This window comes from Melopsittacus undulatus, chromosome 7 (genome assembly GCF_012275295.1).
Source record: "Melopsittacus undulatus isolate bMelUnd1 chromosome 7, bMelUnd1.mat.Z, whole genome shotgun sequence".
In the NCBI taxonomy this organism is placed as follows: Eukaryota; Metazoa; Chordata; class Aves; order Psittaciformes; family Psittaculidae; genus Melopsittacus; species Melopsittacus undulatus.
Window position 1 is genome coordinate 57,533,836 of NC_047533.1, and position 21,559 is coordinate 57,555,394.

At 40.8% G+C, this 21,559-nt stretch overlaps 1 protein-coding gene across 1 annotated transcript in view; it reads right to left on the bottom strand.

Annotated features, from left to right (window-relative positions):
• Positions 1-21,559, bottom strand: part of ADGRL3 (adhesion G protein-coupled receptor L3) — a 413,903-nt gene that overhangs the window by 64,859 nt on the left and 327,485 nt on the right. Inside the window, exons 11-15 of the mRNA XM_031048551.2 lie at positions 19,656-19,694; positions 6,582-6,765; positions 5,641-5,763; positions 3,422-3,630; positions 2,577-2,753 (exon numbers count right to left, since the gene is read on the bottom strand). Of these exons, the coding sequence (XP_030904411.2) occupies positions 2,577-2,753; positions 3,422-3,630; positions 5,641-5,763; positions 6,582-6,765; positions 19,656-19,694 (732 nt within the window). The remainder of the gene's footprint in view (positions 1-2,576; positions 2,754-3,421; positions 3,631-5,640; positions 5,764-6,581; positions 6,766-19,655; positions 19,695-21,559) is intronic.

Genomic DNA, 21,559 nt, shown 5'->3' on the forward strand with positions numbered 1-21,559 from the left:
TTTGGTCTCATTAGGTAGGGTGCTTACACCAAAGGATGCTCCCTCTGTCCAAAAATCCAACAAACTGAAGTCAGTAAACTATAAATCTCAATAACAAGAGAAAATTGTTTCTGTTGCAAAAGTCCCAGAGTATTTTAATTATTATGTGTACAACAGTCCTCTTTAAAGATCCTAGTCACTGGCCAGAACACTGCTGTAAGAGGTCCTGCACCAGCATGCAACATTCTTTCCTCATGGATCTTTCCACCTCCAAGAAGCCAAAAAGAGCTTTGAGGCTAGAAATGCCTTTTTGTACAGGACACAAAAACAAAAAAATGGCTCAAAAGTATGCTTACAAGAGATGAGAGAGAGTCAATAAATGACAACAACCACCATTTATTTTTAAACCTCCACCTTTACAAAACAGCAAGTATTCTGCTGCCAAGACTTCAAAATCAACTCATTGTAACAGCAGAAGGAATGTTACACAAGCCGCTTCCTAGATTTGCCAAGCCATACAGCCAGTTCCATGAGCAAAACAGAGTAGGATGGTGCCACCAAGAAGAGCAAGGAAATTAGCAGCTGGAAGGAGAAGCTGCAGATGTTTGCAGGATACACAGGTACCTTTGTCCTCAGACCAGGATGATGGCTAAAGTGGACGTGCCAGAAAGCTATCTAGTTGCATCACAACAGTCAACAAAGTGGAGGCAATTCAGCTCTTAAAACAATGATACTTTGGCTGCATCCAGATGATAAAACATGACCTGAAAGTCTTGAGGACACTCATTAACACCCAGAGGCACCCACCAGCTAAGAGCACACTGGCTCAGCATTTGGAAAGCTTCCAGCTGTAGCTCTTTCAAACCTGCTGGCTGAGCACGGACAAGCAAGGGTCTCACATTCTCTTTCTGCAAGATGAGATAACACCAGCACTACCAGTCTAATGAAGTTTGAGTGAAATGCCATGCAGACAAGGCTGACCTAGTTGCAGTTTGAGAAGAGGCTTGTTCTGTGCTAGCCTGTATCTGCACCCTGCAGTAGGGATTGCCCTCATTCACATCAGTGGAGTGGAAAGCTATCTGCATTTCCCAGGCACAACCTCCGACTTCAGTGACTCAGGTATATCTGTTAACTCCAGGCAGCTGATAATGAGCCAAACACACATTTCTTTCAAAAATTCAAGCAGTTTTAGGAAACTGGCAAAACCAGACCTGGACTGTATAATGCCATTAACATGTAAACTTGTGCTCTGAATAAAACATTCCTTCAGACATTTCCCAGGATAATGCCACAGCCATTCAACGGTATGTCTCCTGGACAGATAGTGACTCCTGCAGAATGGAATGGATACATCATCCCACAGCAGCAGCAGATCTATCATGCCCCTGTCCAGTGGACACAGCTGCTGTGGCAAATGTGCTGCCAGGCTCCCATTTCTTTGTTTTTTTTCTAAGCTTTGGTCAGGCATGATGGCTTTTTAATATATGCATTTTATTGCAACTCTTCAGATTATCAAGTGAAAGAAAAATATACGAAAGAGTGACACTGGAAGAATAGTTGAGAAAAGATCTTTTAAAAACATAACAGCTACTACAGTTATGCAGCCATGAAAGTGCCTCTGAAACCTTCTGCCTGCATGGAAGATGCCAGACCCATATTTAGCTCAGCCATGGCTCCTGCTGTAGTGCCAGGCAAATGAAAGGGAGATAACGCAACACAGAAAATCACTAGGGCAAAATATTTTGGTCATCAGGACCTTCTCTTTTCTACAGCAGCTGAGATTGTTCTCAACCAAAGACAGCAAAGACAGCTCAGGAAATGGAGGACCATCTCAACCATTCTCTTGTTCTTGAATAAAACCCCATATGTGCACATTACTCCCCAAACCACTCCTACCATGGTTAACAACTTCTTTCAGTAATAACTTCTTTAGCTTCAGTGGGGATAGCCATGTAGGAAGCCAGAATTACACCATGGACCTAAATGCAGGCAACAGAACTAGCTAACCATTTGGCTTTGGGTAGATGCACAGGACAGTATAAGGAGTTCCCTTTTATGTGTAGTTTGCTATCACATAATGAGATACAGAGAATGTACCTTTTGTCCCTAGCTGGAATCTGGAAAATACTTTTGGTTCCACATATGCACTCACAAACATGTACAGAAGCGTATCTGCACCTGTTGCTAGCAGGACACACAGATTGCACCCCATGAGGCAGGCTCTGAACACTTCTGTCCCAGCATTCAGAGTACCCTCTACTCCCTGGTGTACAGTGAGGGCCCCATGAGCAAAGACCCAGCTAAGACATGTTCTGCACCAGTAAGCAAAAGATGTGGTAACAGCTAATTCTGCTCATTTACCATCCTCAGCTCAGAGCTGACCATGGCATTAGCTCAAGACAGGCTTTGCATTGGTGTGACTATCTCCTGTTTCACCATATAGCAGAAGGATGCTTTATACCAGATGGTTTCTACTGTTAGAGTTACAGTCACACAGCAATTTCCCTGCTCAGCTTCATTTGCAGTAACAAAATGATGTTACATTGGCCACTTTTCCTGCCCAGTGCACTGGCAGCCTGGGAATTGACAATGCCTACCTTAACTTCCACGTGTGCCATCAGGACCGCAAAGTTCGTTAGGTGATTGCAGGAGCATGTGGTGTGTGTCTTGTTAGTTGTCAGGAGGCGACACCCCTGGGTGGACCAGTACCCTGTCATTGTACGCTTTGTATAGCTCCAGAATGAACAATTTGGATTGAAATTTTCTTCTGACTGCTGCAGGGAAGAAATGAATAAATGCAATAAAAATGATAGGGTTTCATAGATTTTTAAATGCACTATTTATTTTTTTCCAGAGGCACTTGGTAAATCTCACCCTTTAATTTTGGATAAATAGTCAGCAGTGGTTTTATACGTCAAGTATTACTTGCTGATACCAACAAGTTAGATTGTTGCTGCTCTCTTTGCTAATGCAAACTTAGTTCTTTGTTCTTGATTAATTTCAGCCATAGACTAAATCCAGCTCTTCAAAACCAGATTGATTCATTTGCATTGCAGAACAGAGAAATTAATTGCTTTAAGCAATCAACTTTTGCAATGACTGTGCTTGGCTAACAGGAGGACTAGCTGTCCTCTTTCACTGTAATTCCACTTTCCTCTAATAACCCCTGCCACCATGATAAAATAATATTATGGTCTAATATATTGGTAGTTTTTAATTACAGAATGATGTGTGTCAGCAACTGAGCAATGGGCACCAGTTCAAAGGAGACTCTACTTTTATTAATGCAGCATAAAAGAGATTCTTCATAAATAACACAAAGTGCAAAAGAACAAATGTATAATTCAAAATCTAATCAAGGACTACTTGGGGCCTCACACAAGCCAACTTTTGCATCACTCTGTTTTAGGAAAAGAAAAAAGTGCTTTTCAAACTCACTCACCTTGATGTGCTTGACAGTAAACACCACGGGATCAGCTAGGTAAACCTTATTGCTGAACTCTTTGTTTATTGCTGCCGTGATGACAGGGGAGTTGACAATGACGGAGTGATTAGTTGACATTGCTTCTGTTCCCAACTTCATGCTGGCATTCTCCGTGGAGAGGTAAGTGCCCAGGTTATTGTACAGCACAAAAGCTACCCTGATTTCACCTAGAAGAGTAGTAAGAGGTTAGATATCCAGGTCAGTGCACTGTTTTGGTTGGTTGGGTTTTTTTTTAGATGAAAAATATCTTCTCTCAACCAACTTCAAAACTTTTATGAGAAAATGTGAAAGGACCAAGGTGTGGCATATGGAAACTCACCTCCTGTCAATCCTAACAAGCACCATGAGGTGTAACAAGTGGTTCATGGAAAATAAGGGCAAGAGCTGCCTCTCTTAAAACAAACTTCTGTAAGCAACCAGACTGGCAGCAGACAGACAGAGAAGGTGGGCTTGTTTTTGGCATTAGTAGGTGTAACTAGCTCCAGAGAAGAGAGGCCAGGTGGCCCATTTCCCACCTGACATAATACTTTGCTCTCCAGGCTATGCTTGGGAAACCATTCATTCTGGCCTGTTGCACAGAGGCAGTATAAAACTATAATTTAGTTTGTTAATTAAGACTACCTCAGAAGAGTGTGGGGATAAATCTGGGAGAAGGAATCCAAAATTTTCCAACAACTCCAATCTCATATGAAGGATAAAACAAAATTGCAGAAATTTCATTTAAAAATGCACTTTTTTTTGTTAACTGGCCTAGCAGATATCCCCTCTTCCACAAAAAAATATCTTTAGGGAACCTGCAGAAAATCCAGGCTACCAGCCAACTGTTTTTAACTGAAATCATCCAGTTTGCCTTCTGTTTTGTGTATTATTTCACAGGCTATAAATAAGAATTGAATGTGATTAGTTTGCCTTTATATGTATCAGTTGTGGGTAGGGATTTTTTTTTGTTTCTATAGGAATCACCCCAGCTTCTGAGGAAAATAAATCACTGATGACTCCAAAGGTTCCTCCCAACTTAAATCCTTTCATGCTAATTTTATTTCTAGCTCTTTGACAATTTCCAGGTGGGTGCCAAGCTGGTGAAAATTGATGGGGCTCTCCTGATTTGACTACATATCCAGCAACACCATGCTTAGAAATACAGACTTCCCCTTCCTCCCTGCCAACAGTTTCTCTTTCCCTACAAATGCTAGTGGCTCCTTCCCCATTGGAGTTTTGCTACATATCTTGGATTTTATACTGTTTCTAAAGAAGTACTTCTCTTGAAATTCTACATGCAAAAGTACCTAATTCCATTGAGAAAGCCGATGGCAAAATTTTCTTTCTGAACCACCAAACTTTTTTCTCAACAGTTGTCAGAAATTATTGGCAGTTTTAGTGTATCTGGTCTGGCTGTAATTACTGCCCAATCATTCCATGTTTTGCCTGCAGTGACCAAAGCCACTGCTAGACTGCCTTTCCACCCCCCCCCCCCACACACACAGAGGTTGAATTTTAAAGGTACTCAGACAAAGGTGCATGTTAGACCCATTAGTAGAAAGGCTGGGAGTTTGAATTTGGTCTGCAGCAGAGCTGTAGAGATCAACAAATGTGTTTGTACAAATTCCTGGTCTGGAAATAAACGACTTGGCAGCATGAAGACCAGTCACATACAACATCAGCTTTAATTTATGCTATCAGGAGGTTCATAAGATTCAAAGAGAAAAGCACTGAAGATTTAGACTCATAACTGTTAATCAACCTCTTCTGACATTTTGGCTCATTATTAATATTTGCTGCTATTGTTTCCTCCCTCTACCTTTTTCAGATATTTGTATAGTGCCTCACTGTGTAGCAGTTTACTCAGACAAGCCTCTTAGCCCATCTGAAGCTTCCTACTGCCACAATAGCAGTTAAAAGCACTTCTCTGGACTCAGCACTGTGCCCCAAGCACATTTAAGGATCTAATGAATTTTTACCAGCACATAATACTTTTGAAGGCTGCAATTCATTTAGTAATATAATACACACCAAATCAGTCAACTTAATTTGCAGTCAAGACATTAGCAACTGGTGCTACCATTAACTTAAATATTAACATAGCAATTAGTACCATACATAAGACTAGCTAAAAACAAAACAATGCCTAAAGCATGGCTTATTCATGAGGCTGGCATGGCTGGAGGTGCTGGACCTACCGTTTCGACCATTTTGTTTCAAGGTATTTGCTGACAGCTGAATGGCACTCCCGTGGCCCATGTTCTGGGGAAACTTCAGATCCTCCAGATTTCCATCTGTGCTTAGTCTTGCAACTTCCAGCTCTGTTTGCAAGAGAGATCAACACTAAGAAAAATCTCTACTGAAATAATCTTCGACAAGATACTTCAAAGCTACAAAATGATGTTCCAGACCATCTGAGAACAGAGGATTCTATTTCCAATACTTCAAGCTAGACTTGGTTTGGGCTTCTATTGCTTTTTAAATCTTTGCCCTGAAGAAGTTTTAAATTTAATTAAAAGAAAAAAAAGTGCAAACAAATTCTACTCTCTGTGGAAGATGAAAGACAACCAGTTCTTGTAAACAAGAACCTCAGGATATTAAGGACAATGGTTAAAATGAAAATCTGAAAACGCTAGTTCTTTGCCACTGGCAATTGGTACTTTCTGTAAATGTTATCAGGGCTCAGGATCTGTATTCATTGAAATAGAAAGAAGAGTTGTTCTCATTTAACATATGCACAGTGGGAGTGCTGGTGCTTTCCATCATGCTTGTTTTTTAATTAAAATCAACCATCAGCTGAATAAAGACACAAATTTGTAAGAAATGAAACACAATCACATTATGTTGAAGAATCTTCCTGCGAAGCAGTGCTCTCATTGCTCTAGTGCGGATTTTGCCCTCAAAGCCAGGGGTAACAGGGTCAGGTCAGGTGCCCATTTTGCATGGGATTTCAAGGGCAGAGAGATGCCTTATTCCTTTAGGCTCTTTTGGAAAGACTTTTAAGTCCTTCAGAAACAGGGCCAAGACATATCTAGCAAAATTGCTCTCCAGCTAATCAAGGGTTCTAGACTGAAGCCAGGTTTCCCAGCCTTTACTCTCCTTCCAGCTGCTGACAGTATTTATAGGATCTGTCCCTTACGGATGTTGTCAGTGTTTTCCCGGACGATGTCTGTCTTCAGCAGGTTATCAGCCAGCACAAAGGCACTGTCCTCCACAGTGTCGAGTAACTTGGTGGCTGCGCGCTGCTGTTCACTTGCATTGAGGTCCCTCCATGCATTCAGAGCCTGTGGCTGCAGGAGGTTGTTCACTGTCTCCACCATGGCCTGCAAGGGAGAGAGGTCAAGTGCGAAAGAGTTCTAGCAAACCTGAATCACCACTGAGACCACTGACATCGCTCAGTCCCATCCTCCACATGTATCAGTTTATAGGGAGAGGACAGCATCTCATTTCCCCACTCACTGGGGCAGCCTCCAAGGGAGCTAGGTATCATTTGTCCCATCAGATGGGAGAGGGAGGGAATACTAATTTTATTATAAATGCAGGCTGGGAATAGTGCTTTTCTGCTTCTGTGATCAGTAGCTCTGGGCTTGGAATAAAGAGGAATTAAGGGTTTGGGTGGGGGAACAAAGGGGAGTTGATGAAATCATTAAAGAAACATGAAGGAAAATAGATTTCAAAACCTATCTGTGAAGCAGGTTGTTGCTTCCTGCAGCAGCAAAATTCAAGAGTAGATCAGCAGCACCCAAGGAAGATATCTAGTATCTGCAAGAGCTACACTCCTTGGAGCATTTCCCATCACATAACCTCTGGCAGGCAGTCATGAAGACACAGAGATAGCTGAGTTCATCCCGAGAAGCAGCAGGTGAACATAGAGATTAAGTTAAGACACTACATTTCAAATTGCTCCATTCAGAAAGGAGTCAGTCCTGCAGTAACAACTTCAGTCCCTCCTGCAGTGCACCTCCTGCCCTGGGCTGCCACGCACAAAGAGCTCTCCCATGGAGAACTTCCCACAGGTTAATTTGGATGCATATCCAGGATCACATGAAACCATGCTGGCCCCATGATGGCAAAATTACAGCAGTAGAGACTACCCAACCTGAAGGTTTTGCTCAGCCTAAAACCCCCGCTTAGTTACTAACCAGAGCTGACTCAACTACCTTCCAGCTATCACTTTTTAATGAGACCAGCTGTACCAGTTGGTAGAAATGACTGTGCAGAGGAAAAGGAAAAGGTACTTTGATCGTGCTTTCTTCTGCTGGTTAGTGTCTAGCCACCAGGCAGGCCTGTCCCATGAACAAACACCTCCACTCCTCCACTGCCAGCTAATAAGGGATTTCAACACACTGCAAGCCTAAACAATGCCCCATGGCTTCACTTTCATGGAAGTACTTCAGTATTTACTCCTGACAGTGTTTCTAAACCCACCTGTACAACATGATATATGAAACGAAGATATGGCATAGCACATTCTCCAGCAGCCCTCAGAAGAAGTGTCACAATGACAACACATGGCACAGAGGGCATCCTGACTCACTCACCACTCATGGTCAGATACAAATGTGCAATGGGAGAATACAATCACATCCAACAAGAATTTGATTTTATTGCTAAATCAAGGCGACCTTAAACATTTTTCAATTACAGCAAGGTTGAAGGAGAAGCAAAGACAGCTAGACCTGCCACTGCTTGTGCTTTTAATCCCCAGCAGACATTTCATTGAGACATTGCAATGTGTATCTTTATCCTAAGTGTATTTGGGCTTGGAAGGTTTCTTATACTACCATGGTTCTTATTGGAAGACTGAGCCAGAAATGGGGTCCTCTGACAGTACAAAGCTCCTACTCTCCAACCTACATTTATTCACGATCAATTAACTCAACTGTTCTTGTGCCACAGGTCTCCTGTGCCTTAAAGAGAGCTTTCCTTCCCTGGCACCTACTGCCCTGGTCCCTTCATTAATATACAACATTTCTCCTGAGTTTCAAAGCTTGGTTTTCCAAGGTATGGAGTAACCCATGCTTCAACCACTGAAGCAGACCAAAAAGGCTGAAAATCTTGTCCTCTAATGCTACTGCAAACTATTTTTGCTGTCAAGCCTTTACAATCCAGGACTGGGATCGCTTTCTCATTTGTTGTAAGTGGAACTTATTAACCATAAATCAATTTCTTAAACTGATTATTAAACTGATTTTCCTAAATAGTCTATAAATCATCTTAACACATTTAATATGTGCACAAGAAAAGCTGACTGACTTTAACAGTGAAGATGCAATATTAAAAATCCACAACATTTAAGTGTAATTTTTTTTTTTCTCAGCGTTTTAAAATCTGGAAGCTTGATCTCTGTAGCTCTTAACAAAAAAATTCTGTAGTTCACTTTGGTAGCTTATCTCATAACAAGCAAAAAGGAGGTAGCATTCTTTTCCAGTGATCAAACAACTTGACTATTTTGCTGTGGAGGTTCTACACAACATGGTGTTTTCTTGCAAAGATCTTTTATCCACAGAAAGCAGAAAATGAGGATTTTTATTTTCCTCCCCTTTCAGTGTTATCATGCAGACTACAATTTGCCTTACATTCATTTAGGTCAGCTGTTACTGGCGTCTTTAAATCTCCTAAAACAACTTCCTGGATACTTTTATCAGTATTTGAATGGTGGAAAGAGTGTTTGTAGCATATCCATCTCCTGGCTCTGGATGGAAAGGTAATGCCTATTTGTCAAAACATGAAACACATTGAAATATTTGAATCATCTGCTGCAAAGTTTTTTTTTCCCCCCAGAAAAATTATTCTAAATTATCAAATGCATTTTTTATTTTCTAATGTGTGTGCATGTATGCCTGCATAATTTGGGCCAATTAGGCCTAATGTGTCACTTTCCACAAAATATGTATTCCCCACCCAACAGACAGCGGTGCTGGCAAGACTTTATCCTCTTGAAGTGACTAACCTGAAGCCAGCCACTTCACATCACTTTGGATGTGGGGTCTGATGCTAGAGCTCCAGAAAGATTTCCAAGGACTTTGGGTAAGGTTCTTAGCACATATCTGAACAAAACTAGTAGAATGTCTTCACTGGCATTATATTCAAGATGAATTTTGGTCCATAGCTCTTCCCAGAGGGTCACTTCCCTCACCTGTCTCAGCACATTAATCAAGTGTTCCCCACACTTCATTATGGCTGAGTGCTGCCGGCTAAAGCCAAGGAGATGAGGTGCTAATGAAATGTTTGCATTTTGGACAGGAGCTGAGGTAGGTGTTTAAATGAAACAAAACAGCTGTTAAAGCAAAAATGTCTCTTGAGACAGAGATGTCAGCTGGGAAAAGGTGGGGAGGGAAGCGGGAACTGTGGGAAGGCAGGCACACAGGACAAAGATCAACCTGTGTCTTTGCATTTAAGCTGAACCACAGTGGTTTAGGTGGGTTTGGCACGTGCTCCAAGGACTCTGTGGTCTGATAAAGCTCTAGAATAGAAGAAACAGTGTCAAGCTCCCAGGAAAGGCTTCTCAATGACCACTGGTGGAAGGGTTAAGCCTGACAGAAGCCCTTTGAAATGAAGAAGGCATGAGATAGGTGTGCTTGGGAGCCAATGGCATGATAGATCTTTCCTGAGATCCCCGGTGATTCTGATAAAGATGGGGACTTTCAGAGGAAGCTAGGAAAGTTTTGACCTAGTTGCATCCCACCTCGCTTAAATTAACACACCGCCAAGTCAGGAGCTCAGACACCCTCTAGTTTCCTTGCCCCACTGAAAGTATGAAGAACTACAGTATTATCCCCATTTAACTGTCCGAAGTCACATGAGATTACTCATGTCTCTGAAGAATCCAACACCTAATAAAGGGTGCTGCTTATCTATGTCACTGAAGACCCCATCCTTGCTTATCAAACTAAAAGACTTCCTCTGCTGTAATTTTCTTCTCTTCCTCTGGTGATTCCTCTCTTTTTCCTAATGCAGCTCAACAGGGTAAACAATTTCCAAAGCACCCTTATGAGCCTCACGCAAAACAAAAATGTGAGGCTTGGAGCTCAAATGTACCTTAACACCACTCACAGCACAGCACTACTCACAGCTCCTTGCTGGACCTTAACAGATAGGCAGCACAAGCACACATATGCCCAGAGAGGAGAACAACAGTAACTCAAATTACGTCAGGGGAAAGCTTTCACAATATAGCTTGCTTGTTTGTAACCTAAGAGCAAAGGAGGGAAGACAGGTATGGCAGAAGGGAGCCAAGAAGAAAGACTTTCCATCTCCCTTTCTGTCCTGAGATATGTAGATGTAGTTGTGTGATGTCAGGGTATCTATACATGCAAAGCCAAGCCCCCTAAATACAAGACTGTAAAGAGCAATCATCCTGGGTCAGAGAATATTAGACTCAGTGGACCTTTTATGTATCTAGCAGTAGCTACAGTTGGACATTGAGAGAAGAGTAAGAACACGCCAAACATAGAAGACAAATCCCATGATGGTGATCCCTTTCATTATGCAGTTATATAGCACCAAAGAGTGTGCATTCAATGTAAATAAATGTTAATATATTGCAGAGGAAGACTTTTTTTCCCCAAATAAGGGCATATGCTCGTAGCTTCTTGATTCTGTCCTGAGGTTACAAAACAGAAACAAAATGTAAGCCTTCCTTCACAGACACATACAAATTGGTATTAAAAGATGTATTGTCAAAAGGCAACTAATTAGGAGCCTTACAGTAATTATACATTACTAAAAGGCCAATTGTACATATCCCATAGATTTCCTTTGTGACAGCTGCTTCATTCCATAAAATTGAATTTTACTTGTTAATTTATTTTTATTTTCTCCCCCTCTAGAAATGCTTGGTGAGAATATCCAGCTATGTGACACACAGTTTAAACCTGGGAGGGAAGTATATATCCAGTGACACCATATCCTCTTATTTCTTTCACTGTATCAACATACAAGACACTGCTCTTTGACAGAAGCAGATTCTGTAACATAAGACCTGTCTTCAACTGGGACTCAATGCTTGAAATCACTAAGAGATATTAGATGTGCTCACTGCCAAATTTGGGACCAGACTGCATTGTGCTAGTGCTTAAGCACAGTAACTCTAACCTTAAAAAACTAGCAGGTCTCCTGGAGTTAGGACCTCTCTAAACCTTTACAGTTCATTTTGGCTTCTCACCAAGCAGCTGATGGAAGAACAAAACCCCTCAAAAACTTATTGGAGGAGAAAATACTGCTTCATGACAAGTGAGTACCAGCAGGCCCTACAGGGAATACTGATTGAATCCTTCTGCTGAGTAATTTTCAAATATGCAGTTTGTCCTTCCTCACAAAGGAGCATCTCCTTAAGAAGAAACTGAACACACAGTATATATTATTTTGCATGGAACCTACGTCAAGGTCTTATGTCCTATAGAGCTTTGGGAGAATGAGGACAGTGGCACAGGGCATTAAAACATCACTTTTGAAAATACATCTCTAATTAAGAAATCTGCATTTTATAAGTTTTAAAGCCCAGTCTCATGCTGCTAACACTTGTCTTCCTTGATCTCACAGGAATATTTCATGCAATGCACTTTCAAAAACTAGGATAGAAGGAGCTGCAGCAACAAGGCTGTGCTTTGCATCAGTAGAAGCCTTGGGTAATATGGTTTAGTGTGAGGTGTCCCTGCCCATGGCAGGGGAGTTGGAACTTGATGATCTTAAGGTCCTTTCCAGCCCTAACTATTCTATGATTCTATGATTCTATGGCTGGTGCTCACACATCTACCCCTGTACCAAAGGTATTTGCTGGCACTGCCTTATTAAAAAAGGTTTGCCCTCCCTTTCTGAGAACAGCAGCACTAAGACTTCAGCGTGTAATCACACAGACACAAACTCAGGCTGTGATTATCATCTGAGGTTCTGGTCCTGCCTGAGGTCTCAATTACGTCTCAAAAAAAGAGCACCATTATCTTTATTAGAAATACACAAAAACACTACTAGCCCACTTTTTTATAGCAGCTTGAGGTTTTACAGAAAAATAGCAGAGAAAAAAAAGCTTGAAAACCCTTTCAGGTTCCATAGTGCAGTGAAACTGAAAAACTCACCATAGAAGGCACTGAAATGTGGATATGGTTCAACAATCACATTATGCTCCTTTTTCCTACTGTAAAGCAGTGCTACTTTAAAAAAGTTTACCTGCTTCTTTGCTTAAGAACAGCTGGTTTTGTTCTGTATTCATACGAAACACCCACTGCTAAAACAAAACCATTTTTTAAGCTATCAGTATTTGCAAGCCTCCAAACTAATTGAGTTAAAGGCACAATCAACGCTATCGTTGGCAAGTTCTGCTGGAAGTTGTTTGATTCTTGCCTCTGGCCAGAAAAGGAACCAGTACAAGAGAAAGTCCCATTAACTCCGAATGTACCTGTTGGACCCAGAATAAGCCCTGTAGAGGAGAGGACCAGCATGAAAGCATGGACCTGGGCATGCAAGCTGCTTCTTCTGGCAGAGTTATTGCCTTGAAAGGGCCCACCAGCTCAGGAAATGATGTCTTTTTAGAGTGACAAATGAACAGCGCCCCTATTGCACTACACAAGGGTCACCAATCAAAGTGGAACAGTCATGCACTCTGTGAAACTTCAGGTCAAAAATAGATGCACATGCCATTTCTCCAGCTTCCTAAACAGGGAAAATGTCATTTTGGCTAAAAGATACCATTAAACCCTACTTCTTAACTGAGAAGTGCCTTCAAATCTGTATGAGAATGATCTTTACTCTCGGATAGTTTTTCACCTTGTCATTTATTCTTTTAATTCCAGATTAAAATTTGTCTCTGGTCAAAGCATAAGTGGAGACAATTCTTTTACAGGGAAGCCCAGCCACTGTCAAGGCATTTTACAAAGCAATAAGGTCATCACAAAACAATTATAATATTCAATGAAATGGACAAACACATGCTTAGAATGAAACTATCTGAACTGCAATGAGTGCTTAAAAATAAATAAATCGTTAGAGTATCTCCCGCTAATCTCTGCTTCTGCCCTAAAAACTAAGACAGAAGCACTAGCCTACATCTAGTACTAGTGTGGTTATTGTAAACCGTCAGTATCACTTTTGGTGAACTGAGCCAAAACCTACTGCTGATGGTAAAGGCAACAAAAAGGAGAACTTCCCCCAACCTTGCAGAGGAATTTCTAAAATTGCTCCATAGATTGAGAGCAAAGACTCTCAAGAAAGAGCATGCAACCTTCTCAACTGTACAACACATGTTTGTGCTGTAGCTACAGGGACTGTACTGACTCAGAAATGGCCTGAATTTCAGTGGCACTGAGAAATCACTGCAGTGAGAAGAAAGGCACTGACCTTTATTAAAATTATGCCACCTACAAAAATTTTAACTATGGAATTAATGGTCTTGCACTAGGTATGCAAGATTTGTGATCTTGGCCTTGAACTACCAATAATCTCCTAATTGGAGCACACAGAAAAATAGGAGGTTTGAGAAAGAGACCAGGGTTACAAATTACAGGTTATGGTTTTGCTTTGCTTAGTATAAAAGGAAGAATATTTTAAGGTCAGAAGGCATCTGTAGGACTGGAATAAAAGGAATTGATTGGGAAGAAGGAAATAACATATTATCTATTTCATCTAATGAGATCTTCCCCGCAGAATAAGCTGAAAACTGCATTTATGAATCATCTGTATTTGCTGTCCTACTGTTTGGGATTTGAGATGATACAAGCAACTGCTAGAGTAATTACTCTGGGGAAGTGAGCAAAGCTGTAGTAAGAAAGGAAAATGGTTTGCAAATGAGAAATGCCCCTTTGACAGAATATCCATAGCCTGTAAAGAAACTTCTAGGGAGTCTGTGAGACCCAATATTTCCTTCAGCATTCCAAATCAAAGGGAACATCTCCACTGACCTCTACTGCAATTTATACTGAGACTTTATACCACTGACACCAGATTCCAGGACTGACTCAGCCTAAAGCAGAGAGCTTATTCACATAGCAACACAGAAAATACTAGATTTTTTTCCTAAGTTTTGCTATGCTACATGTGGGCACACAACCATAGCTGTAGCTCAGTTGTAGGTAGAGGAACAGGCTGCCACCTTCATTTTTAGTATTTTTGTGAGGAATTTCAGAGCCTGGTGAAAACCCAAGGCTGCTGCTTTGATCCTATTCTCCCTTAACAACAGGCTCACTCTGGTAGAAACACGCAGGGTGGGGATTTCAAGTTTTTCTCCTGCTGACAAAAATCAAGGGCAGGTTTCTCAAACTGTGAAGTATATTAAGTTCACAGAGTTTTAACAAAGGGCTACCAAACCATAGAACCCCACTGTGAGTCACACTTCTTTCAGATGTCCTTTTAATTATATTAAATGAAGGTTTTGGGCACATTGCTGCTGATGGGCAAACATCTCAACCTCTTGAAAAAGCTGCCAGAAGTACTCCCTGTAGCTAATAGTTAATATATGACATTGTATGTGCACTGCTAGCCAATTTATTCCAGCCACTTTAACAACGATACCTGGCCTGACAGGCTGCGCAGAATAGCATCAGGAGTCAAGCAATGCGCAAATCATTAGAACACCCTGAAAGTTGTTTGACATGCACTGCAGAGCTCTTTGTCATACAGCCAATTAAATGACCAAACAAGAGACTTGAAATTCCTCATTAATTTGTCCCTTTCTATATAAATGGAGGTTAGTCTTTCTTGTCATGGGCACAACAAGAACACAAGCAAATGCAGCACCATTCAATTTATGCTCCCTCTCAGGGCTAAAAGTTTCTTTTGACTAGTCTTCACAAAGTTGGGACCAACCATGCAAGCAAGAGAGAAGTGGGACAAACAGAATTAATCCATTTTAAACAGTACTGGCTAAGTCCCAGATGCACCTTTTATCTGCTGAGAGCTACTAGGTTAGCAAAGAAAAAACAAAGTCTCTCCTACTCAGTGCTAAACTTAATGCCTTGAATCCTCTGAGGAAAGCCTTTTATTTTTTGCTTAGTACAGCAATTCAAACAGCCCATGTTACAAGTGTAAAACATTAGAAAACTTCCAAGAGAACCAGAATGACAACTCTGACTGCAGACACCCACCACTGTCTGCTACCTGGAACCTGCCAGCAACTCAGCACTGGCTTCCACTGGTGGCTCCAATAACACCTGCATCCAGAAGCTCTTGTGATCTTCATGGAGCAGATGGCACATCCATATCTTGTCCACTCGCTGTACAGGCAAGCCCAGAATTACAAAACAGGGCAAGCTGATTTACAGGACAGCCTGGAGGATGGCAGGAACAAGAGCAGCAAACACCAGTAGTCCAGGAAAACACTGCTAAAGCAACACTTTGCTGCTTCCTTCCACCCTTCCCAAAAAGGTACTCAGCTGCTGCTCAGACTATCTATTGTATGCACCATCCTTCAGCTTTGAAGTCACCATGATTGGGTTAAAAAAAAAAAAATTAAAAACAAAACAAAAAAAAATTCCCAACCTCCCCTCTCCCCAACCCCCCCCCCCCCCCAAAAAAAAAAAACCAAAACAAAACCCCCCAAAACAACAAACAAACAAACAAACAGTAATGTGAATCCTGTGAAGTTTTTGTCTTCTGAGATCTGCATTCCAAATACTTTTCACTTGGGAAGAGGCCACGGGCTGGCACCACAGTGAAATTCATTGGCCTCATGATGCCTCAAAGCTCCAGCCCACAAATCCAAGCAAAGCAAGGAGGTGACCTCAGATTTCACAACCAGGTGCACACACATGATAAAAAAGTCTCTCCATGGCTGTATGTGGTATGAGCCTTTATTAAAGCTTGTGTTTTCAGCTACTAAATCTTAGAGAAATATTCTCTACATTTAAGTTTTCTGTATTAATATGGCCTCTCTATCTATAATATCTGAGTACTCAGACTTCTTCATTTTTCCGTTACTATCCCACCTCCATTCCCAGAGGGCAAACAAATTGTACCCATGGCATTTTAAACTGGGGAGCTGAGAAACAGTGAGTACATGTCACTTGCTGAAGGGTATGGAGAAAACTTGTGATGCTGAACCCAGTTTTACAGCTCCCCAAACAGACAAATATTTTGTGTTTCCTGCACCTTCAGTGCTGCAGTTTAAAGAGAAACTCCTTTGGAAAATGAACAAATATCAACACTGAAAAAGTTACAGAACATTCATTCCGGCTTTCACCACATACCAGTCACTAAACGAACCTATGCTAATCAAATGCGTCACCCATTGTGACTCATTCTCCCACACGATGACTTTTCTATCCCTTTCCCAAAATAGAGTGTAAGAACAGTACACTGCAGAAAGGTAGGCATGAGAGATGTATATCACTGCTGTCCAAAAGGTCACACGTATTGAATCCAAGCTATCCTTAGCTAACGAAGAACCTTTCTAAGGCCACTCAGTCCAACTTGGATATCCACCTTGGTCAGCCCAGACTAAGTTGACTCTTAGTATCACGAATTAAAGTCCATGTAGCTTTTCTCACATATCACAGTGATTGAAAAAATCTCCCATCAATTGCCTAGTCATCATATTAATATCTACTTATCACATCACCTGTCAGGTTAATTCGTGTTGGATTTTTGAGGCAAAAAAAGATCATTTACCATACTTGCAATACTAAAGGAGCAGCATTTGTAACCTCTATCTCCCATAAATAAAATCCCTGGGTTTTTAACTCAACCAGTACTGTGACACTGCACAAATTAAATCAATATTTGTTTTAATTATAAATTTACACAGAGAGAGAGATGGTAATCTGATATGGCATTCCCAGCCTCATATTTGAATAATTCACAAAATTTCCAGATCTGTTTTACATATTTATTTATATTCATTTATTTTATGCTTAAGAGGACTTTACACCCCAATCACTACAGGGGCTGTCATGACTACATAAATTTGTCATCCCACAGAAAAGAGTAAGACTGCTTTTAGCAATTATTATCTTCTCAAACCGCCCTCCTCCTCCCAAAACCCCCACCTTTTCTCAATTGCATTTTTGATATTTACAATTGATGGACATCTTTCATGTAAATTTTGTACTGCGCTGTCCTTTGTCTAGGGAACACAGAACTGAAAGTACGTGTCCAGCCCCATGAGAAAAATTCAGCCATGAATGCTTGTCACAATAATGGGATCAAGCACAAGGAGATCATGTCAGCAAGGTTGAAAACTCTATTTCTCTGCCATCAGTGGCATATATCCCTGTTAATTTCCATTTCCCATTGACACAAAGTCCAGAATTTCACCATTTAAAATCTGTTGAGAAATCTCTGCCAAACTTCCTTAGCCAGCCCAGACATTCCACTGCCTCATAAAGGACAAGTGGCCTGTAACAAGAATATCTCCAGTTACATTTAATTGCTATTACAAAGTCTCCCTTACAAGATTTTTAGATGACTTTAGCTAGATGAGTACCTAAAAGGAAACATACTGTATGAAAATGTCCAGATATACAACTTTACTTCCATATAATACAAAGCAAAGTTGGAAAGGTTTAATTAGTTCATCTAAATCATTCTTCAAACCTTCTATTACAGGACTGTCCTCTTCAATATATTTACTAGCTTTGTCCATATTTATACTAAACAGCTCAGGCAATGAGCTTTCATCAGTTTTTGCCTACTAAAGAGGTAGGTGCATGATTAATGTTCAAACACACAAGTAGCCTTTCCAAATTAAAAGCAAGAAGTCCTTGAAATTAAGGGTAAGCTGAAGTCTGTGCAGAATATGAAGGACTTATTCTACCAATGCCAAGCCTTTTGTAGAGTGTATGAAATTCACTATTCACTATTGCTTGAAAGAAGACAAAAAGACCAGAAGCATGTGTCAACTCTTTCAAGTATGCCCATGCAGCTACATTTATGGGCCAGGTAGCACCCAAAGTCCCCAACAGGACTGTATGGTTCATGATCCAACCAGCTTCACATTTCCAGTATTACCAGTAGATGAGATAGCTAGCTTGGGAGTAAGTGTTGCACTGTAAAATTTCCTACATTCATTCAAATGCTAGTTACTTTCTTTGAGATCTTAAGAGAAGTCACTCCAGACAAGGGATGTGTAATTCCTTATCTTTATCCATTAATGCATATGGAAGGGAAAAGGTGACCTTCTCTCATGACCATAATAAAAGGGATGACAGACAGCCTGCTAGCACAGAGGGGTACTGTTTTTTTAATGTCCTAGAAACCTAAAACATCTAACCCCCCACACTAAATGAAATATTGACTGAAAAAAATAAAGTCAATGCCAACTGTAGGAAGTTGAATTTTTCAGGAAAATACGGGTACAGACAGCTCCTTCCAGAAACGTATGGTTCATTTTTACACCTCTGCATGTTATACGTACACATACAAATAACAATCAACCACCCATAAGTAAAACATCAGTGTTCATAAGCACAAGACAGAAATTAGAAAGTAAAACATTCACATTTCTTAAGCAGCATTAACTTACCGATAGTATACAAACAGGTTTATATAAAAGTCTGGAGCAAATGCTCTAAGGCAAGGTGACAGGATAGATAACATAATCCAAGGCCCCACTTTTGAAAAGCCTACAATCAGGTCTTTCCAAAGTGCTGAAGCTTGACTTTGTTCATGCTTTCACAAAGTCACAATGTAAGCCTACAAAAGTTGGGCCACAGCTGGGTGAACATTATGGGACGCTGTGTTCCTAATCCTATATTTAGTTTGCAGCACTCTCTTCCTTCCCACATCCCCCTTTGAGGACACCCTGCATTTCATTATGAACCTACCTCCTCCCTCAAGCTGAGTGTTACCATTTCAAATTGTTTCTAAATTTGCAAGTGTAAGAGGGGAAGAAAGAAAACTAAGGAAATGCAGGTGCAATGGCATGGATGATATGCCATAAGCAAAACCCAGCTGGTCTGGAGACATCTCTGTCAGCTGGAGTTTTGCATTCTTTACTTCCATGCATCCATACTGCTCTGCTTATTCCTATGGCTGGATGAGTCTTGTCAGATCTCTCCTGTGTTTTTTTCCCACTTTCTTGTTCAAAGGTTTTGCCCAAAATTTTGTCAAGTCTGGGAGAAAATGGGCCGGTGGGAGGATATGAAGAATGAAATTATTATCCTGCAACCTTAACCTTAGAACTTGCTGCCACAAAGATGGTAATAGACAGATTATTCACAGAGACAAGACCCATTTCACAGTCATTCAAACAACTGGACACACATATTAAAACCACAAGAAATACCTGGACATAGGCCCTGCAAGAGCGCTCCCTTTTCTGAAGCTGAGTCCATAAAGACAGCAGATTAAAGACGGAATAGAAAAAACAAGTTAGTGACAGAACAAGGGGAAAAAAATTGAAGAAAATGCCTATGAAAAAAACCCACATTTGTCTCTTAAACAGCTCCTGAAAACCAACCATACAAAAGGAACCACGTGAATTAGACAGCAGTGCAAGCCTGGATGGACTGGCTCCAGAAATATGTGTTAGTCCTTTTTCAGTGAAGTAAAGCACAAACTGGCAATTTTTCAAGACCAGATGTTAGATGGTAGGAGACACTGAAGTCAAGTAGAGATGTTCAAGAGATGATGTTTTCCTTAACAGCTTGGAGATCACACATGATATCTCCATGTCAAAAAAGGCTGGAAAGGATGGGGCTGATGGTTATTTACATAAGGAGCGTGGGCTCTGCAGTCAGACAGGTGCTGATGGCACAGTGAGGCACAACCAAGCTTTGGATGAGCAGGATCAATTCCAGTGAGCAAGATGTATGCAGAACTGAATCCTGACACAGGATGGACTTTTATGGATCCATCTTGATACACCTTCTCAGGTCTGTGGCTTAAGGCAAAACCTATAGCACTCCAGCTTCACTGCTGTGAGCTGCTTAAAGCCAGCTCAGGCAAATATCAAGTGTGGTAACACATTGCACCAGAGGACAGAGCATTGCCCAGGGCTCCCGATAACATAAAAGGTCACTGAAGAGGATGTAACAATGAAATGGGAATCTGACCTAGTATTTCTTATTGAGGACATTCTCTCCCCTTTGGATTAAACTGCTTCTCTAGGAGTGCATTTTCCAACCCTCTCATGCCAGTTGTGCTTTCTTTTGTAATTCCTGGGCCTAAATGGTTTATATTCTGAACAGCTTTTCCACAAAGAATCCCACCTTTTTCATAGGATCACATTTAGGACTGTACTTTGTTGTTCACTTGCAAGCCTCCTGCCTGGCAACTGAACTTCAGTGTGTCACGGAATTCCAACAATCATCTGTTTATCTCTCCAGGACTTTGCAGACAGTCTGCAGCAATGAGCTAGAATTGGTGAGCTCTGCATTGGTACAACTAAACCTTGCAGAATCAGGCTGCTCAGAGCCACTGGCCTGGCTATGTTTGTTTCTGTTGATGTGCCTGGATTGGAAATTGCACATCAACAGAGATTCAGGGTAACTTCTGTTCTCAACTCACAGCAGTGCAATCTCTTTAGAATAGCTGAGAGCCAAATTTGTCCCTAAGAGTTTTGAGGCTCTGAAATAAACAAAATACACCCAGGTATCACACAATGCCTAATTTCAATTTCTAATTCATCAATTTGTAACAGTAGAAACCTTCCTTTGGGTAAACCTGGCCAGTACTAAGACTTTACAGAAACAAATGCAGATCAAAGAAAACCTTGCTGAAAATTACAGAGCTATCCACCTGGGGGTCTTGCCAGTCTGCAATAGGACAATTATTACCTTAATTAAGCCTGATCCAGTGGAAAGCATAAAGCTTTTAGTGACAGAAAAGTGGCTCCTGCAAGATGATGGCTTTTAAAAATTCTGATTATGCCAGTTTATTTCAATTCATTGTACATCAGCTTAAAAAAAATAAAAGGTAGAAAAAAAAAAGGCAGTACAAACCAGCACAGGTGATTACTTTCAGATTCCCAGCACATTTCCTTTAATGATTAAAAGAATATTTAATGGTTAGTGCTTACTTTATTTTTTCTTTTTGACTAAACAACACTCTTTGCAAATGACTTTTTTGCTTTTATTTTGAAAATACTCTTGATCAGTGAAGAGGAAAATGGAGGAGTAACTCTGCTGCTTTTTGTTTGCCCAATACTACTTCCAAGTTGAATTCATGCATTCTTAAATGAACACAGCG